This window comes from Opisthocomus hoazin, chromosome 9 (assembly GCF_030867145.1).
Source record: "Opisthocomus hoazin isolate bOpiHoa1 chromosome 9, bOpiHoa1.hap1, whole genome shotgun sequence".
Classification (NCBI taxonomy): domain Eukaryota; kingdom Metazoa; phylum Chordata; class Aves; order Opisthocomiformes; family Opisthocomidae; genus Opisthocomus; species Opisthocomus hoazin.
In genome coordinates this window covers 16,008,368-16,022,500 of record NC_134422.1, presented here as the reverse complement: position 1 = coordinate 16,022,500, position 14,133 = coordinate 16,008,368, and the positions used below count along the sequence as shown (strand labels likewise).

The window sequence follows — 14,133 nt, the reverse complement described above, 5'->3', positions numbered from 1 at the left end:
TCTCAGAACTAGCCCAAAGCACATATTATTTTGGTGCTCAAGACTGTTACGTCTTGGAGTCAGTGTGAATTAGATGAGAAAGATTTCTAATTATGTGTGAATGAAGTATAACGTGGGAGAGTTTGGCTGTTTCTCAGTAAAGAAAGGTATGGTGTGAGCTTGCTCTCCAAGGGGTCTTACAGGAGAGATGCTCAGTCTGAAGAGCTGTCATGCAGAGAGATGGGAAGGGAAACAGTGAGGCTTTGCCACTGGAGAAACTTCAGCTTTGCTGAGGTTCACATTTGCTCTGCTCAAAGTGCGTAGGAATTGGCTGCATTCAGGTTTTTAATGAGATTTTGGCAGGGGTGTTATAAAACAGACAAAGAATTGTTTCCTAGTTTCTGCAAGAAGACTTATATAAAACTGAAAGACTGATTTACAGTGTTTGCCATCTTTGTTGAATTTATAAAACTCTTTGTAAACTTTCCTACTCTCAGCCTTTCCTGTTTTCTTAGCTCTGACACAAAAGGTGGATTTGTTGGTATCTTTTAGACATCAGGCAATCTAAATAGCTCTGTTCTGCCCCAATGTGCAAAAGGTAAAGCCTAAGAAATAATGAATTCGTTTTTCATGGTACAGTAGTTTGAAAAGTCTAAGATACAGTACTTCTGAAGGCTTTTTAAAAAAGTCAAATTAAGGGCCAATTCCAGGAGTCTTTTGTCAAAGTAAGCTTTGCATGAATGAGAACTAGGAGATTTGCTATGGAAAGGCTCTGAAATTTGAAAAAAAAGAAATCAAAGAACAAATGAAAAACAACCCCAGAGTCCTCTGGTAAAAATCCCACGTGCACAGATACTGTTTTCTTTATTACATGGCTTTAGGTGCATGCCTTATGTTTTTCAGAAAGTGGGGCTTTCGCTGTTCTCAGCAAGAGACATGCACAACTTGGATGTGAACAGCTTGTGCTGCCCTCTGAATTCTTGAGTGGATAACATATATCTGTGATTATGACACGGTTACATCTGTGAAAGCCTTAATAAATGCCACTCTGTCACTTGAAGTCTTTAAATCACTAGAAATGTTTTTCCAAAATATTTTTTTGCTACATGACATGGTGCTTAGTAAGAGAAGCAACTTGGTGAAGTTCCAAGATTTGTGTTGAAGTAAGGTCATATGAAACAGCACTGGCGTTCCTCTGACCTGGTGACACGGTGAGTCTTTCCATGTGTTTTACTGGCCTGGAAAATCACACTGAATTGCTGCTGATGGCTTGGTTTGATCTTCTGACATTCTAGCATTGCGTTTCTGTTCTCGGTACTGGAGACTGATTTACTTTGGATGATCTCTACATGGGGAGTGAGCAAGCAATCTTTTTCGGCTTTTGAGTAATCTAACTGTTCATTTCCCACAACTTAACTTTACCCCTATTTTTAGGAAGTAATTTTTAAGCTTTATCTGCTGAGTTGTGCGTAAGTTGGTCTGGCTTCTTGCCAGGTTCCTCTCCCTGCTCCCTGGAAGCTGTCTGCAATGTCACAGCTCCTTAAGTTTTGTGTTGGTTTTGCTTTCCTGATTTTCATGTATTTACAATGGCTTTCGGTGATAATGAGGATTAAGTCTAATATGTAGGTGTATTTTTTAAACTTTATTGATTGTATCAACATAATTTATCTGCTGATTCATTTCTCTTCACCAGACATCCTGTTCCACTGCTGTTTCTTTGTGCATCTTTGCCATATACAACACACTGGTTTTAAGATCTTAAATAAATAAAGCAATTTTAAGTCTTAATATCTCAGTAATGGGGAGTTAATTTTCATCATAAATAGAATTCTGCCGGAATTCTCTAGGACAAAGCATTAACCTGCTCAGCAATATATCAGCAAATTGACATAGTAAACGATAACTAATATGACAAGTAACTGGAATCAAAAAGAAATCAAAAGTACTATTTGCGTGCAGGGAGAGTGGCTCAGAGTACTGTCTTTTTAAAGATACCACTGTGGAAAATGTGTCCATAAAGATTATCCAGTATCTTTTTGTTTTTTTTTCTTTATAAACTCTAATTTCATGCCACTCAGAAACTTAAATCTGAGCCCAAAGTTTACCTGTGGGCTTACTTACATCTAGGAAGGCCCATCATGTATTTCCATAATCAAAATTTATTTTTAACATCAGTGAGAGCAGACACAGCCTGCTTTAAATGTTTATGCTCTAACTAACTAATTAATCTAAGTGAATCCCTGGTATAAGCACAAATAGTAATTTGCTCAGTGCTCTGCTGAAGCACTGGTGGTCCTTTTTTTGAGGCTCCGAAATAGAAAGATGATTTTTGTGGAAGTTAAAGTGTATCCATCACCTCATTTCTCCAAGGTGCTGAACAGCACTGGCAAGATTACTTCTTGGACATTGCCACTAGGTTTGAGCCCATGACCTTGAAGTAAAAGACACTCATAGTCTCCACACTGTAGCTGTCTCAGAAGAGTTGACTAGCAGGTACTCTGTGAGAAACAGTGTGCTGCTATGTCCTTCAACAATCCCAGTAAATATTGCTGATACCAATCATTAACTTAGAAAGGTCAGAAAGCATATCTTGGATTTGACCACAAAAAGACATCTTTGGAACAATTTCATTTCCTGGTCTGAGCCTGCCACAAAGGCAGAGCAGTGAATAACACAGAATTTTTTCCTGGTTATTGAGCTCAGCCAGTTTGGCTCTTGTTTAAGAAAAGGATGAGTTTGAACAGGAGACGGGCTCCAGGCATTCAATGCACCTCCAAGACACTTCTGAAAATGCAAGGTATAGCAAGAGCAAAGTAAAGGTACTTTTTCTCACAAAGTTTCCCAGGAATGAGCAGAACGCACCAGGATTTGCTTGCTGGCAATTGAACATTTTGTGCCAAGTGGAACATTTGAGAATTTTTGCTTCATTAGGCTTAGTAGAGATAATTTCAGACATGCATTTAGTATGTTTTCTTAAAGACAGTTTGTCATCAAAAATGAAGCACTGCTTGGAGTTGCAATGTGAAATTAGTTACGCGACACAGTTTTTGACATTTGAATCCTCATTTGTTGCAACACAGCCAGCCCTACATGATTTTACATGGGCTCAAAATATAATCTACAAATAGAAGAAAATATGCAAGAAGATGGAGAGATGATGTGCAAAAGAATACACTCTTTTGTCAGGAGCAGACAGCTAAAATCAACTCAACTAGCAAGAATTCAGACTAAAAATAAAATTTCTGGATCGAAGCAGATGACCTTGGACACTTACTTAAGCAGTTGATGGGGAAAAAGTCTGAATAGATTTGGTCTCTTTTTGATAGAGACATGATGCCATTACTGGCTTAGACCTTGGATTGCTTGAAGTGCCAGGGGTAGCCAAACTTTGCTTATTTTAACTGCTGCCATCTTGGTCCCAAATGCCTCTCCTCTTTTACCCTAAGTAGTCACTTCTGTTTTCCTTAATGCTTCACTAGGCTACTAGGAGGAAAAACAAACAGGTACAGGTATTTAGGGCAAGAAGAGTCTGCAGAAAAGAACTTTGCAGTGATTGGAAGAGTCCAGCCAATATCTCTTGCAGCTATTGCTGTATTGTTTAAAATGCTAGAGCACAATATTCCAAGACTGAGACTTTAAATTTCTCAAGCAAATTGTGATCTTGTGAGCTTAAAATGGGAATGACTTTCCATCAAAAAAAATGGACTTCAGTCTTTTCCATAGAAGCTCTCTAAAAGGAGATGCTTCTTTAGGGAAGCTTTTGTATCTCAGAGTTAATGGCAACTTATCCCTTCTGATTTAATTATACTGTTATCATCTCCCCCAGTATAATATCACTCTTGGATGAATTATTCTGTGATCTCTTCAGTGCATAGATTCCATTTTCTTCTTGTGAACTGTTAATAAGAAAAACTATTGTATAAACCGTAAGAATAGTACTGCATCTAATGATTTTAATAAAATTACTTTCCAGATAAACTTTCTTTCACGTACACTTTATATCAAAGCTGAATGATTCAGTGGAGACTCCTACAGCCTGAGTGTGTTTTAGCTCAGGCTTTAAAAGATATCATAATCATGTTCTTGATTACACAATTCTTTACATTGCCAGTGTGGGAAGGTCTGTGAATTCATCACTTCGAAGACACAAGTAGATTAGGTCAACATTAATAGGTATTAAAGGAATCTTTGCAACCTTTTTCTTCAGAATACTCTTGAATCCCTTTCAATGCTACCCTTTTACTCTGGTACCACTATACAGCTAGTATACTAAATTGCTCAGAAGCAAATATTCAGACAATGAGATTAAGTTCTCTGGATCAGTGATTATTTTTCCAGTCTATAATGGTGAAAGATTTAGACATGTTGGGGCACAGTAAGAAGATTTCAAAGATTCATTAAGGTCAACCCCAAAACAAATAAATGATACTTTCCATTGCTATAACAGTTTTTTCTAGACAAGACCTAAACATATGTGAATGTGTCTCTGAGATCAGAAAACTACAGAATAACTTAAGTTGAAAGAAACCTCTGAAGGTCATGTAGTTCAATCCCTTGTTCAAAGCGGAGGCAGCTTCACAGTTAGCTCAGGTTGCCAATAGAGCTCATGTGGTTAAATACAGCAATATGATTTCTGCGAGGAGTACTTAAAGTAAATGAACTGGGACTCTGGTTAAGATTTCACTGAGACTTTACCATAAACTGTATGACCCACTTGGGGCCTGAATCCAGTACTCACAGAAGTCCATGGAAAAACTCCCATCGATACTAATAAGCTTTGGATAGGTCCTTTTGAGTCTTGCCTCTATATTGGTGAAGTAAAAATGACAACAAACTACAGGATAATAATATTTTTCTATTGCTGTTGGATACTGTGGGAATGAATTCAACAAACGTCTGTTGGCTGCTTGAATGCTGCTTCTTTTTACTCCCTTGTCTTCAAAGCCACACTTATATTTAGATTGATCTTTCTAAGGCAGCTATATGGCCCCATTATTGTGGATCTGAACAGCTCACAGCCTTTAATGCTTTTATCCTCCTAGCACCCCCTTGATGGAGGGAATGTTCTATTATCCATGCTTTACTGATAGAGAACAGAGATAGTAAATCTCAGACTGGTTCCAGTGGGAATAAAATGCCTGCTTACCTTTATATCTGTACATAAATGGCTTGCCCAAGGTCATTCAAGCAGTCTGTGGCAGAGTGAGTGTCCCTATGTTTTGAATTCCAGGTAAGCCTCCTCTGCAATAAAAGGAGGGTTTTTTCCTGGAATTTAGAGCTGGGTGTAGAGTAGCCATTGGAAAATACAGCAGATTAAAAGAAAAAAAAAAAAAATCAGAGTAGCTTTTGACTAAAGGAAGTGTAATGGGGCTGGGATGGGTACGAGAGGGAGAAGCACTATTATGTAAAAACTGATCACTGTATAAAACTGCACTTTTCAAAAATTTCAGCTGTGCTAAAATTATCATAAGAAAATCTGGTGAGGAAGGGGTTTCAGGTTCTTATGATGTCCTGCTGGAAGCTCTCTTTGAGATTTCTCAGCCAGTGGGAAATGAATGGTGGATTCGAGAAAGAAGGTGGTATAAATCATCTGGTTAACAGCCAGAATCAGACTGTTAGAGCAGGCAAATGAGCAGTGGTGTGACAGGAAAGAAGAAGAGAGACAAATTTTCAGAAAAGTACAGCACGGATATGTAGGACACGAAGAACAGAGGTTTTTTACATGGTTCTATTTCAGTGGACACTTCAATGTTCCAAATGAATGCCTTTAGGTACCTAAACGCCAGTGGCATCCAAAGCAAACACTACAGGAAGTCTTGGTCTACTTTGAAGCATCACATGCCTCTTGAAGTTTATGCTTTTCTGGGGGGATGAACAATGACAAGGAAGAACTTGGAGGATATTGGTTTAGGTCACCTGTATTCACCTTCTTGTGAACCATCAATAACAGAAGCTCTAATGGACAGTTTACCCATATAATAGTATAAATGATGAACAGACATACTTATGTAAGTCCGACATTCTCAAAATGTCTGGAGACATAGGAAAGAAAAGAAACCTCATAAAGTTCAACAAAGGAAATGCAAAGATCTGCACTTGGGTTAGGAATAACCCCATCTACCAATGCTGGCTGGGCCCGACCAGCTGGAACACAGCTTTTCAGAGAAAGACGTGAGGGTCCTGGTGGACAACAAACTGACCAAGAGCCAGAAATGTGCCCTTGCAGCAAAGGCAGCTAACAACATCCTGGCATCCAGGGTTGCCTTGGGAAGAACATTGCACTGGACTCACTCCAGTAACTCCATGTCTTTCTTCCACTGGAGAGCCCAGAACTGGACCCAGCACTCCAGTAGTGTTACACTCATGTAGAGTATGCGGGAAGGATCACCTTCTTCGGTCTGCTGGCAAAGATGATTAGGGGACTGGAGCATCTTTCATACAAGGAGAGACTTGATAGAGATGGGACTGTTCATCCTGGAAAGGAGAAGGCTTGGGGGATTTGTGATTCTGTGAGGGCACAAGGACTCTACTCAGCACAGCTACAGCTGTGGAATGCAACCTGAAAAATGAAATCCTGACATAGAAGAAAAAGTTTGCAGCAATTCACTTAACATATGCTGAAGAAACCTGAATTAGGATTAGGCTGGAATTAAAGGGACTTGTTGGGATTCATTGTGTGATTCCTGATACAGCAGTAAGATCTCCCACCATCTGGAAGGCCAAGTTTATGGCTTTAGTGTCATTACAGAATATGAAGTACTGCTATTATTATTACTACTACTAAAACAAAATCCCAATAAACTTTGGGACAAGGGAGAAATAACAAAAGGATATATCCATTAAAAGCTGTCTGGAGACAAGTCTGTGGTGTTCAGTGGAACTGAATGCCAGACCTCTGGAGATATATCTGGGCTTTTTGGCTTTGCAACAACCTTGTATTTGTAAAGTTAATCATATTTTTGTGACTAAATCTAGTTTCTCTCCACAATGCTAAGCTGCACCTTGTCAGCTTGCTGACTACACATTTGAAGGTCTTTGTGCTACATTCCATCTTGCTGGTCAGAAAAGACTCAGTTTATTGATTTGGTATCTATAGCTGGAGCTTTAGTTAGAGGTCATGATGAACAATGTTCTTTTAGAATTTCAGCACTACAGCTGACCTTTGACAAAATGAGATTTTAGCTTAGTTCTGACTCTGGCTGACAAGTGTCAGGTCCCCAAACCTGTGCACAAGGGCTTAGAAGACTGCTGCGTTTTGAACCAACATTAAACATAATTAAGGGGAAAATCAGTTCCTGGCTTTAATCTACTTAGTAAAGCATGATGCAGAATGCACTTATGTCATTATATACATTACATTGCATAAGTAGACACTAGAGGATGTCTGTAGTTTCTGTCTAGCTACCAGTCCCACAGGCCTTGGGTGCTATTAATAAAACATATAAAATTGTAATAGTGAAATAGATGTCAGGCTTGATATGGAGGTCCAGTTTTAACAAAGGACTAAAATGTCTATAACCAAGGGAAGCATTTAGAGCCTTACTGGGAACAAATAAGACTCTTGTATAAAGTAATACAACATACTTGACAACAAAATAGGGGAGTTCTACTTTCCAAACCTCAGGCAGACTTTTCCTGGTCTTGTAATGGCTTTGTAGTGTGGAGGGGTAAAGATCAAGAAGGTCCACGCACAGAGCATGCAGAATTGTGGCCTCAGTGCTACGTGTAATATAAATGTTCCTTGCAAAATTCAAATGGAAAAGGACTGGGAGTGAAAAAAGGGTAGAGAAGATGAAGGCTCAAGGCGCTGTTCTTCTTATCATTAGGAAACAGAGATGGTTTGAGAGGAGCGAGCTGTAGTCAACAATGATATCATTAGGCTAAGATGCCATCCTGTGTGCCACACAGGCAGTATGAATCACTTTACTGAAGGGAGTAATGGGAGAAGCTAATATTGCTACCAGTACAAACAAGTAAAGCTGGCAAATTTTTGCACTGATGAGCTATACAAATAGGAGTACTGGAATGCTCAAGCCAATTCTTACAGCTAAACTAGCCAAACAAAACCCCAGTCCTATTAAAAACCCAACACACAGCATGGGTTAACTCCAGCACTATAACAACTGATGGATCAGGAATACTTTTAGTAGAACCTACCTGTGACCTTGCCCAAGGTGAGTGATTTGATGGCCTTAAAATCAACCTCAGAAAAGTTGTGTTTGAGTTTGAGAACTTGATCAACCTGGAAGAGGTCAATAAAATCAGTTCATTACAACAGCATGCAGACACCCCTTGATCTCTCTATACTGCAAACTTCTGGGAATGCTCTCAGCTGCAAATCACTTAATTCTGCCCCCAAGCGTGATTCAGTTTCTAAAGATAGCAAAATGAATGTGCTTTGATTTTAGCATAAGAAGCTGAAAGGTACACCAGAATAGTCATATAAAGGACTTTGAAGAAACTTCCTCTGCAGAAAAGCTTAAAATGTTTGACACTGAAATCTCCCTGCTTCCCAAAACCCATGTCTAGTCGCTGCAGAATACATTCAAAGGAGGCCTCTCTAGAAACGCATTGTGAAGAATTAGTTCTGCATAGAAGAAACCCACAGTGCAGCAGACAACAGAAGACTGGTAGCTGAGGAAAAGCCTGGCTTTTAGCATAAGCCTCCTTCCTAGATCATCAGGCCTACCTACCCTAGTCGCAAATGTGTTCCCATTTTACCACCCAGACATGGAATCTGTAGAGGAAAGAAAAACTGTGGCACTCCCTGTATTTCTGTTTCCTTCTCATTCTATTCCTTAACACATGGCTTCTCTGTAGACTCTGCCACCCATATCTAGCCAATTTGTTTTGTAATATGAACTGCTATAATTAGCCTCAGAAGGAGGAGCAGTAAGATAGTCCTCTTCTCTCTGCCTTTGAAAAAAAGGTGATGCAGGGAAACAGGCAGAGGAGTGTTCTCGTCTCTCATGAGGCTGTCACATTCAGCATGGCTTGCTTCTAGCAAAGGGACAGGGCATCGTCATGCATGTGGTGGCTGCATCCTGCATTGCCTCAGCTTTTCCTTTTCTGTGAGAGGATAAGGCATCTGGGGTTACATTCTCCCTTGGGACACATACCCTAAATGAAATTACATTCTCAGGTGCTCATTCCTCAGCTGATTTTCTCCCTTTGGCAGCTTTTTAAATGATCCATGCTGTGTGCTTCCTCTGGGACCACAGGTCACACTGACACCCCTAAGCCCCAGAATCACTCCAGTGGTCCAGGCGAACTTCTGGTCAAAGGTGTTTCCTAATTCACAGATTGTCAGAGACAAGGGAAACATGACTAAATGGAAAACACCAAGGTTGAGAACTCTTTGAAGCAGTGTCTAGATGGAGCTTTGGTCTAACCTACAGTGCTGTTCTGCTGCTGAACCGGCTTTGGTTGCACCAGATCAATAAGAAACTTTTGCCTCCTGCTGGTAATCAGGCATTGAAATCAGTGAGTCTGTGACACCAAGTATTATTTAACACCCAATGTAAGCCATGGCATACCTGAATGACGAGCTCTCTGCCTTCTCTGTTAATCTTCACGTGGTGCAGCTCTCGGTTGGCAAAATTTCCAGAGTCAATGGTGAAAATGAGAAGACCATCCTTACTCAGCTTGTAACGGACCTGTAAACTTCCTTAAAAGCAGAGCAAAATTCCATGTATAAAACCTGTGTCAATAATGAGATACTGTTCAATATCTTTACACAACCTATAACTCATTTTCTATTTATTACAGTGGAGTATCAAGATTAAAAAGTCAAGAAAAAGGTTGAAGAGAAATGAAAGAGTTCAAACTGTAATGAAAAATGTGAAAAAAAATAATGCACTGGAAGAGTTTTCCTTCCTACTAGCTAACAAACTCTGCTATGGGGAAACATAACTTCATTGAGTAACTAAGTGCATCAAAGGAGAGTGTCTGCAGGTCAGACATTTAGTACTGCCACAAAAGCTGATCTGCATTAGTCTGTTAAGGATCCCTTCCAGCAGAGGGCATGCAGGTCTTGCATTCTTCTATTAAACTCATATTGGTGGATTTTACTATTCCTTACCATCAAGATGTAACAGATAATGAAGAAGACAGTGACAACAATTATAACTTAATATCAAACATTTAAAGGTCCACACTCGCAATAATTTATAGGGCAATACAAGAAAAGATATTGTAAATGATTATACAGGAAAAAAATATTTTTACTTTGGTGTTCTAATGTGTTTGAAGAAATAAATATAATTCATATAAAAATGAATGTCCAACATCTCTTTCAGTCCTGGTATCAGAAAAAGCATTGTGACTTCTGATAAATAACAGAACCATAAATAGTGAAAATGCACAAGAAAACAAGGAATCCAATATGAATTTTAATCCTTCCACAAATGACTACAGGCGGAAGAAAAATATATACACACATATATATAATTTAAAAGGAAAATAACCTATTCTTATAAAAATCCTTTCAAGTTTACTTTTCTGGGAATTAAGTAACAGTGATAAAAAAATTGTCTGAATTTCCGGAGCTCTTTTTATGCATCAGCAACTGAAATACATGGAACTACAATGGTACCACAGAGTTAAAAAGCTTTCTGGGACTACTTTGTTACTGGCTCCAAGGAGAAAATGAACACTGACAGCACCACGACCCTGAGCAAAGGGTCCTGCATTTATTCCCTGTTCTGAAAATCATCACAAAAAAACCTCCTATCACCTTCCATTTCAGCGCTCTGTTAGCACAAGTTCGAACTATTCCAAGTATGACTGGTTTTTGCAGCAGGCTACAGGCACACCTTACCTGTGCTGAATTATCAGGACTGACTGACCGCTTGTCACCGAAGAATGTGTTCACACTGTTTTACCTCTCAGACACGTTTCAGTGCTTGCAGAGACAATGCTAGTGTGCACATCACGATGCAGAGAAGCCCACCGTACACCTGCACGAGCTGCTGCATCTGCGTGTTGTGCTGCAACGTTATTCAGACCCCAGAAGCAGTCTGGCTGTTTAATGAGGTGAATGAGCAGCCCTGCTTGGCTCCTGTGTTCAGTCGTATTAATGCTGCAAGACTGCTTGCAGCTCTAGAGTTAGCGAGAGAGGACATGAGGCACCTCTCCTTCACTATACAGCGTGGATGTTCCTGCTCCTTTCAGCCTTCCAAGCCCTCCCTCAATAAGGTCAGCTCCATTGTCCTGCATGCTACTGTAAAACCACTTTATGGAGAGCTTAAAACAATGTATAGATTTCCTGCAGAGGGGGAATTTTGCCACCTCGATGCAAATCACAGTGAAGTTAGTAGTCCTTCCAGACTGGACCCAGAGTACAGTTACGATCATCCCTTCTTATCCCTCACTAGGATGTTTCGCTGCTCAGACTCCTGAAAGCTGCACTTCTTGTAACATTCAGTATATCCCAGATGAGCACTGACGATCTCTGAGCTTTGGAGGACAGAAACAAAGCTTCCAAAAATGAGGGGGAAAATGAGAATGAACTACTAGGATGAAGGCTTTTTAGCTGATTGAGAGGACTGCTGGATCAGGTGAGCTTTTAAAGTGAAAATTTAAAAAAAAGGAGATAAAAGGCATTGACTTTCTCACACAGTCATGAATGTTAGAGAGGAATTTGTGAAGAGATCCACGTCAGTAATAACTGCTAAATTATTCAGTGTGATATTATAGGTCCTGATTCAGCTGCCCAAATCATACTGCAAACCTCCCATCCCCTCATTGCATAGCCAGGACAAGGAGCTACTGTCTGTCACCATTAATATCACACTTAAGGGTCCAAACTTAAATCACAATCCATTTTCTGATACTGAATGAAAGATGCATGAACAGGGAACAACAGTGTAAACCTCTTAAAATCACTTTAGTCTAGAAAGACACGAGAAAAAAAGCCCAAGTGCAAGGAAGCTAAAGGACCTTCTTCGGACTTGCTTGTTAGGGCAGTCGATAAAAACCAGAAAGATTGCCTGACCCTGCACACCACAGCTATGACCACACAGAATGAGCTGAAACTAAGATATGATAGTGGAACAGACTGGTCCAAACTAAAAATCATGTCCCAGCAGAAGTACTTTATGGACTGCTTCTTACCTGGAGCCTTTCAAAGGGACGTAATGCGAAAAATGGAACAGGGCCTAGATTTGGTCTATGAGCTTGTACTAGTTGCTTAGTTTGTAAATATGAAAAAAACTTCTCTGCTATTTTTGAATTTGAATGCTATGAACACACCAGTATATAAAATATAAATGGTACTACTATATCCAGGTGATCAACATAACAACCAGCACATTTGTGTTCGAAGACAACCAGCAAGATATGTAATCTACCCAGGCTTTCAGCTGCTGCAAACAGGTATTTCCCCATTGACTTCATCAGAAAAGCACTGATTTTAAACTAGAAACCATCTGTTGTATTTGTTGGGAGACAATGGAGGAGGTTCCTGGCATCCAGTAAGAACAGATCTTACTTTCTATAGTAGTACAATTTTATCTTAAATCATTTAAAGAGATCAGTGAATAGCATCTTATTTTATCAAATAACTTTGAATTTCAGTGGCAACTTTTTTTGGATGGCTGCTCTTGAAAACCATTGAATTCAAGTTGGCATTTTGCCTGGGGTCAAATTTGTGTTAATGTAAACCAGAGGTACATGGGCTCATCTCTCCAGAGGTGCTTTGGAATTTACACCAGTGTAGCTGACAGCTGATTTTGGCTTGCATTCAGTACCAGAACTTCTTCTGAATGCAGAATAATTTGTCTGGCAAATTACATTGCCATTTTGCTACTTGACAGGCAAAATAAATGGATTATTAATTAGGATTATTATTAAGAAATTTTTTTGTCCTCTGAATTTTGATTATCTGGTCCACTGACTTTCTCCATCACATCAGCCCAGTATCACTAAATGCAAATACAAATTTATGCATACACCACCTCTATTCTCCCTATTCTCTATTTTGCATCATTTTTGACTCACAATAGGAATTCACACTAATCATGAGCAGTGTAATTTCTGGCAGTCTTGTTGCAGTCATGCCTGTCATCCTCTTTTCAGCTCCCCATGTCTGAGCATGCACACCTGGAGTGCCATAATGCTCAAGCAATGCACTGCCTGTTGTGTTTTCTTCCTTCTCTAACGTATGTGGAATTGATGGAGGCAATTTCTATTAAGTCCATAAAAGAGGGAGGGAAGAAAAGAGAGAGGTATCATGTTTTTGGCCTTGGGCTGGAAAATTTTATTGGGCATATTGCCCCAGTAGTTTCTAGTAAGAGTAGATTCACATTTGATTATTATAGTCATCCCTTTCATCCTCGAATTCTGCAGACTGTGGATCAGCACGGAGATACGCTGTGCCAACTCCATAACAGCCCAAGAAGGGAGCAGGCATAGTTTAGCCACAGTATTGCAGAGCACAGCGTGGACTCTTTTCACCGCTTCGGGAGGAAATGAGTCCACGTGGGCTGCAATGCTGCTGTGATGAGACCACTACCAGTATCAAAGCTGGTTTGCTACACATCACTGTGGTCTTCAATCTGCAGTAGTACAATCCATGACTGTAGGGCTGAATGACATCTCTCTGGTGATATCAAAGAGCTACAGAGCCATTTTAACAGGATTCCTGGGGGTACCCTCGTGCAGAGGGAAGTTCTGGGAAACAGAGACCACAGGGCAGTATTTATGCCATCCCATGCTGGTGACTAGGTTGGGCATGACTTTTCCGGAACAAAACACTCCCAGAACACTCTTTCAGTGGTGGTGGAGGCCAGGGTTAGCACTTGCTAGCAGTACATTAATGATCAGTGTCAGCATGACCAGCCTCCAGACAGCTACAGGAATAGCATGGAGCCTTCAAATTGCTTCTATCTTTTTGTTGAGGACCAGAAAGATGTAGTAGCTGCTCTTAAGTCTAGTCGTAATAAGGACATTAAACTGGGTAGATAATTCAAAGTGTTCAGCCTGAAGAAGAAAAAAATATCCCCAAACATCACAGTGTAAAGAAACACCTTGGCGATGATGTTACATGTTCTGTGTCCAAAACCTTTGCTGTCTGAACATGTCAACAGGAGACTTGTCTTTCTTTTGCCTGTTTCTACAGCAGTACAAGTGGAATGTCAGAAACATCTGGTGGCT

General features: G+C 39.9%; 1 protein-coding gene across 2 annotated transcripts in view; it reads right to left on the bottom strand.

Moving 5' to 3' along the window:
- The window catches only part of CNTNAP5 (contactin associated protein family member 5), a 349,771-nt gene that overhangs the window by 44,946 nt on the left and 290,692 nt on the right, over positions 1-14,133 (bottom strand). For both annotated transcript variants that reach the window (XM_075430021.1, XM_075430019.1), the window contains exons 20-21: positions 9,516-9,646; positions 8,137-8,221 (exon numbers count right to left, since the gene is read on the bottom strand). In XM_075430021.1, coding sequence (XP_075286136.1) covers positions 8,137-8,221; positions 9,516-9,646 — 216 coding nt within the window. The remainder of the gene's footprint in view (positions 1-8,136; positions 8,222-9,515; positions 9,647-14,133) is intronic.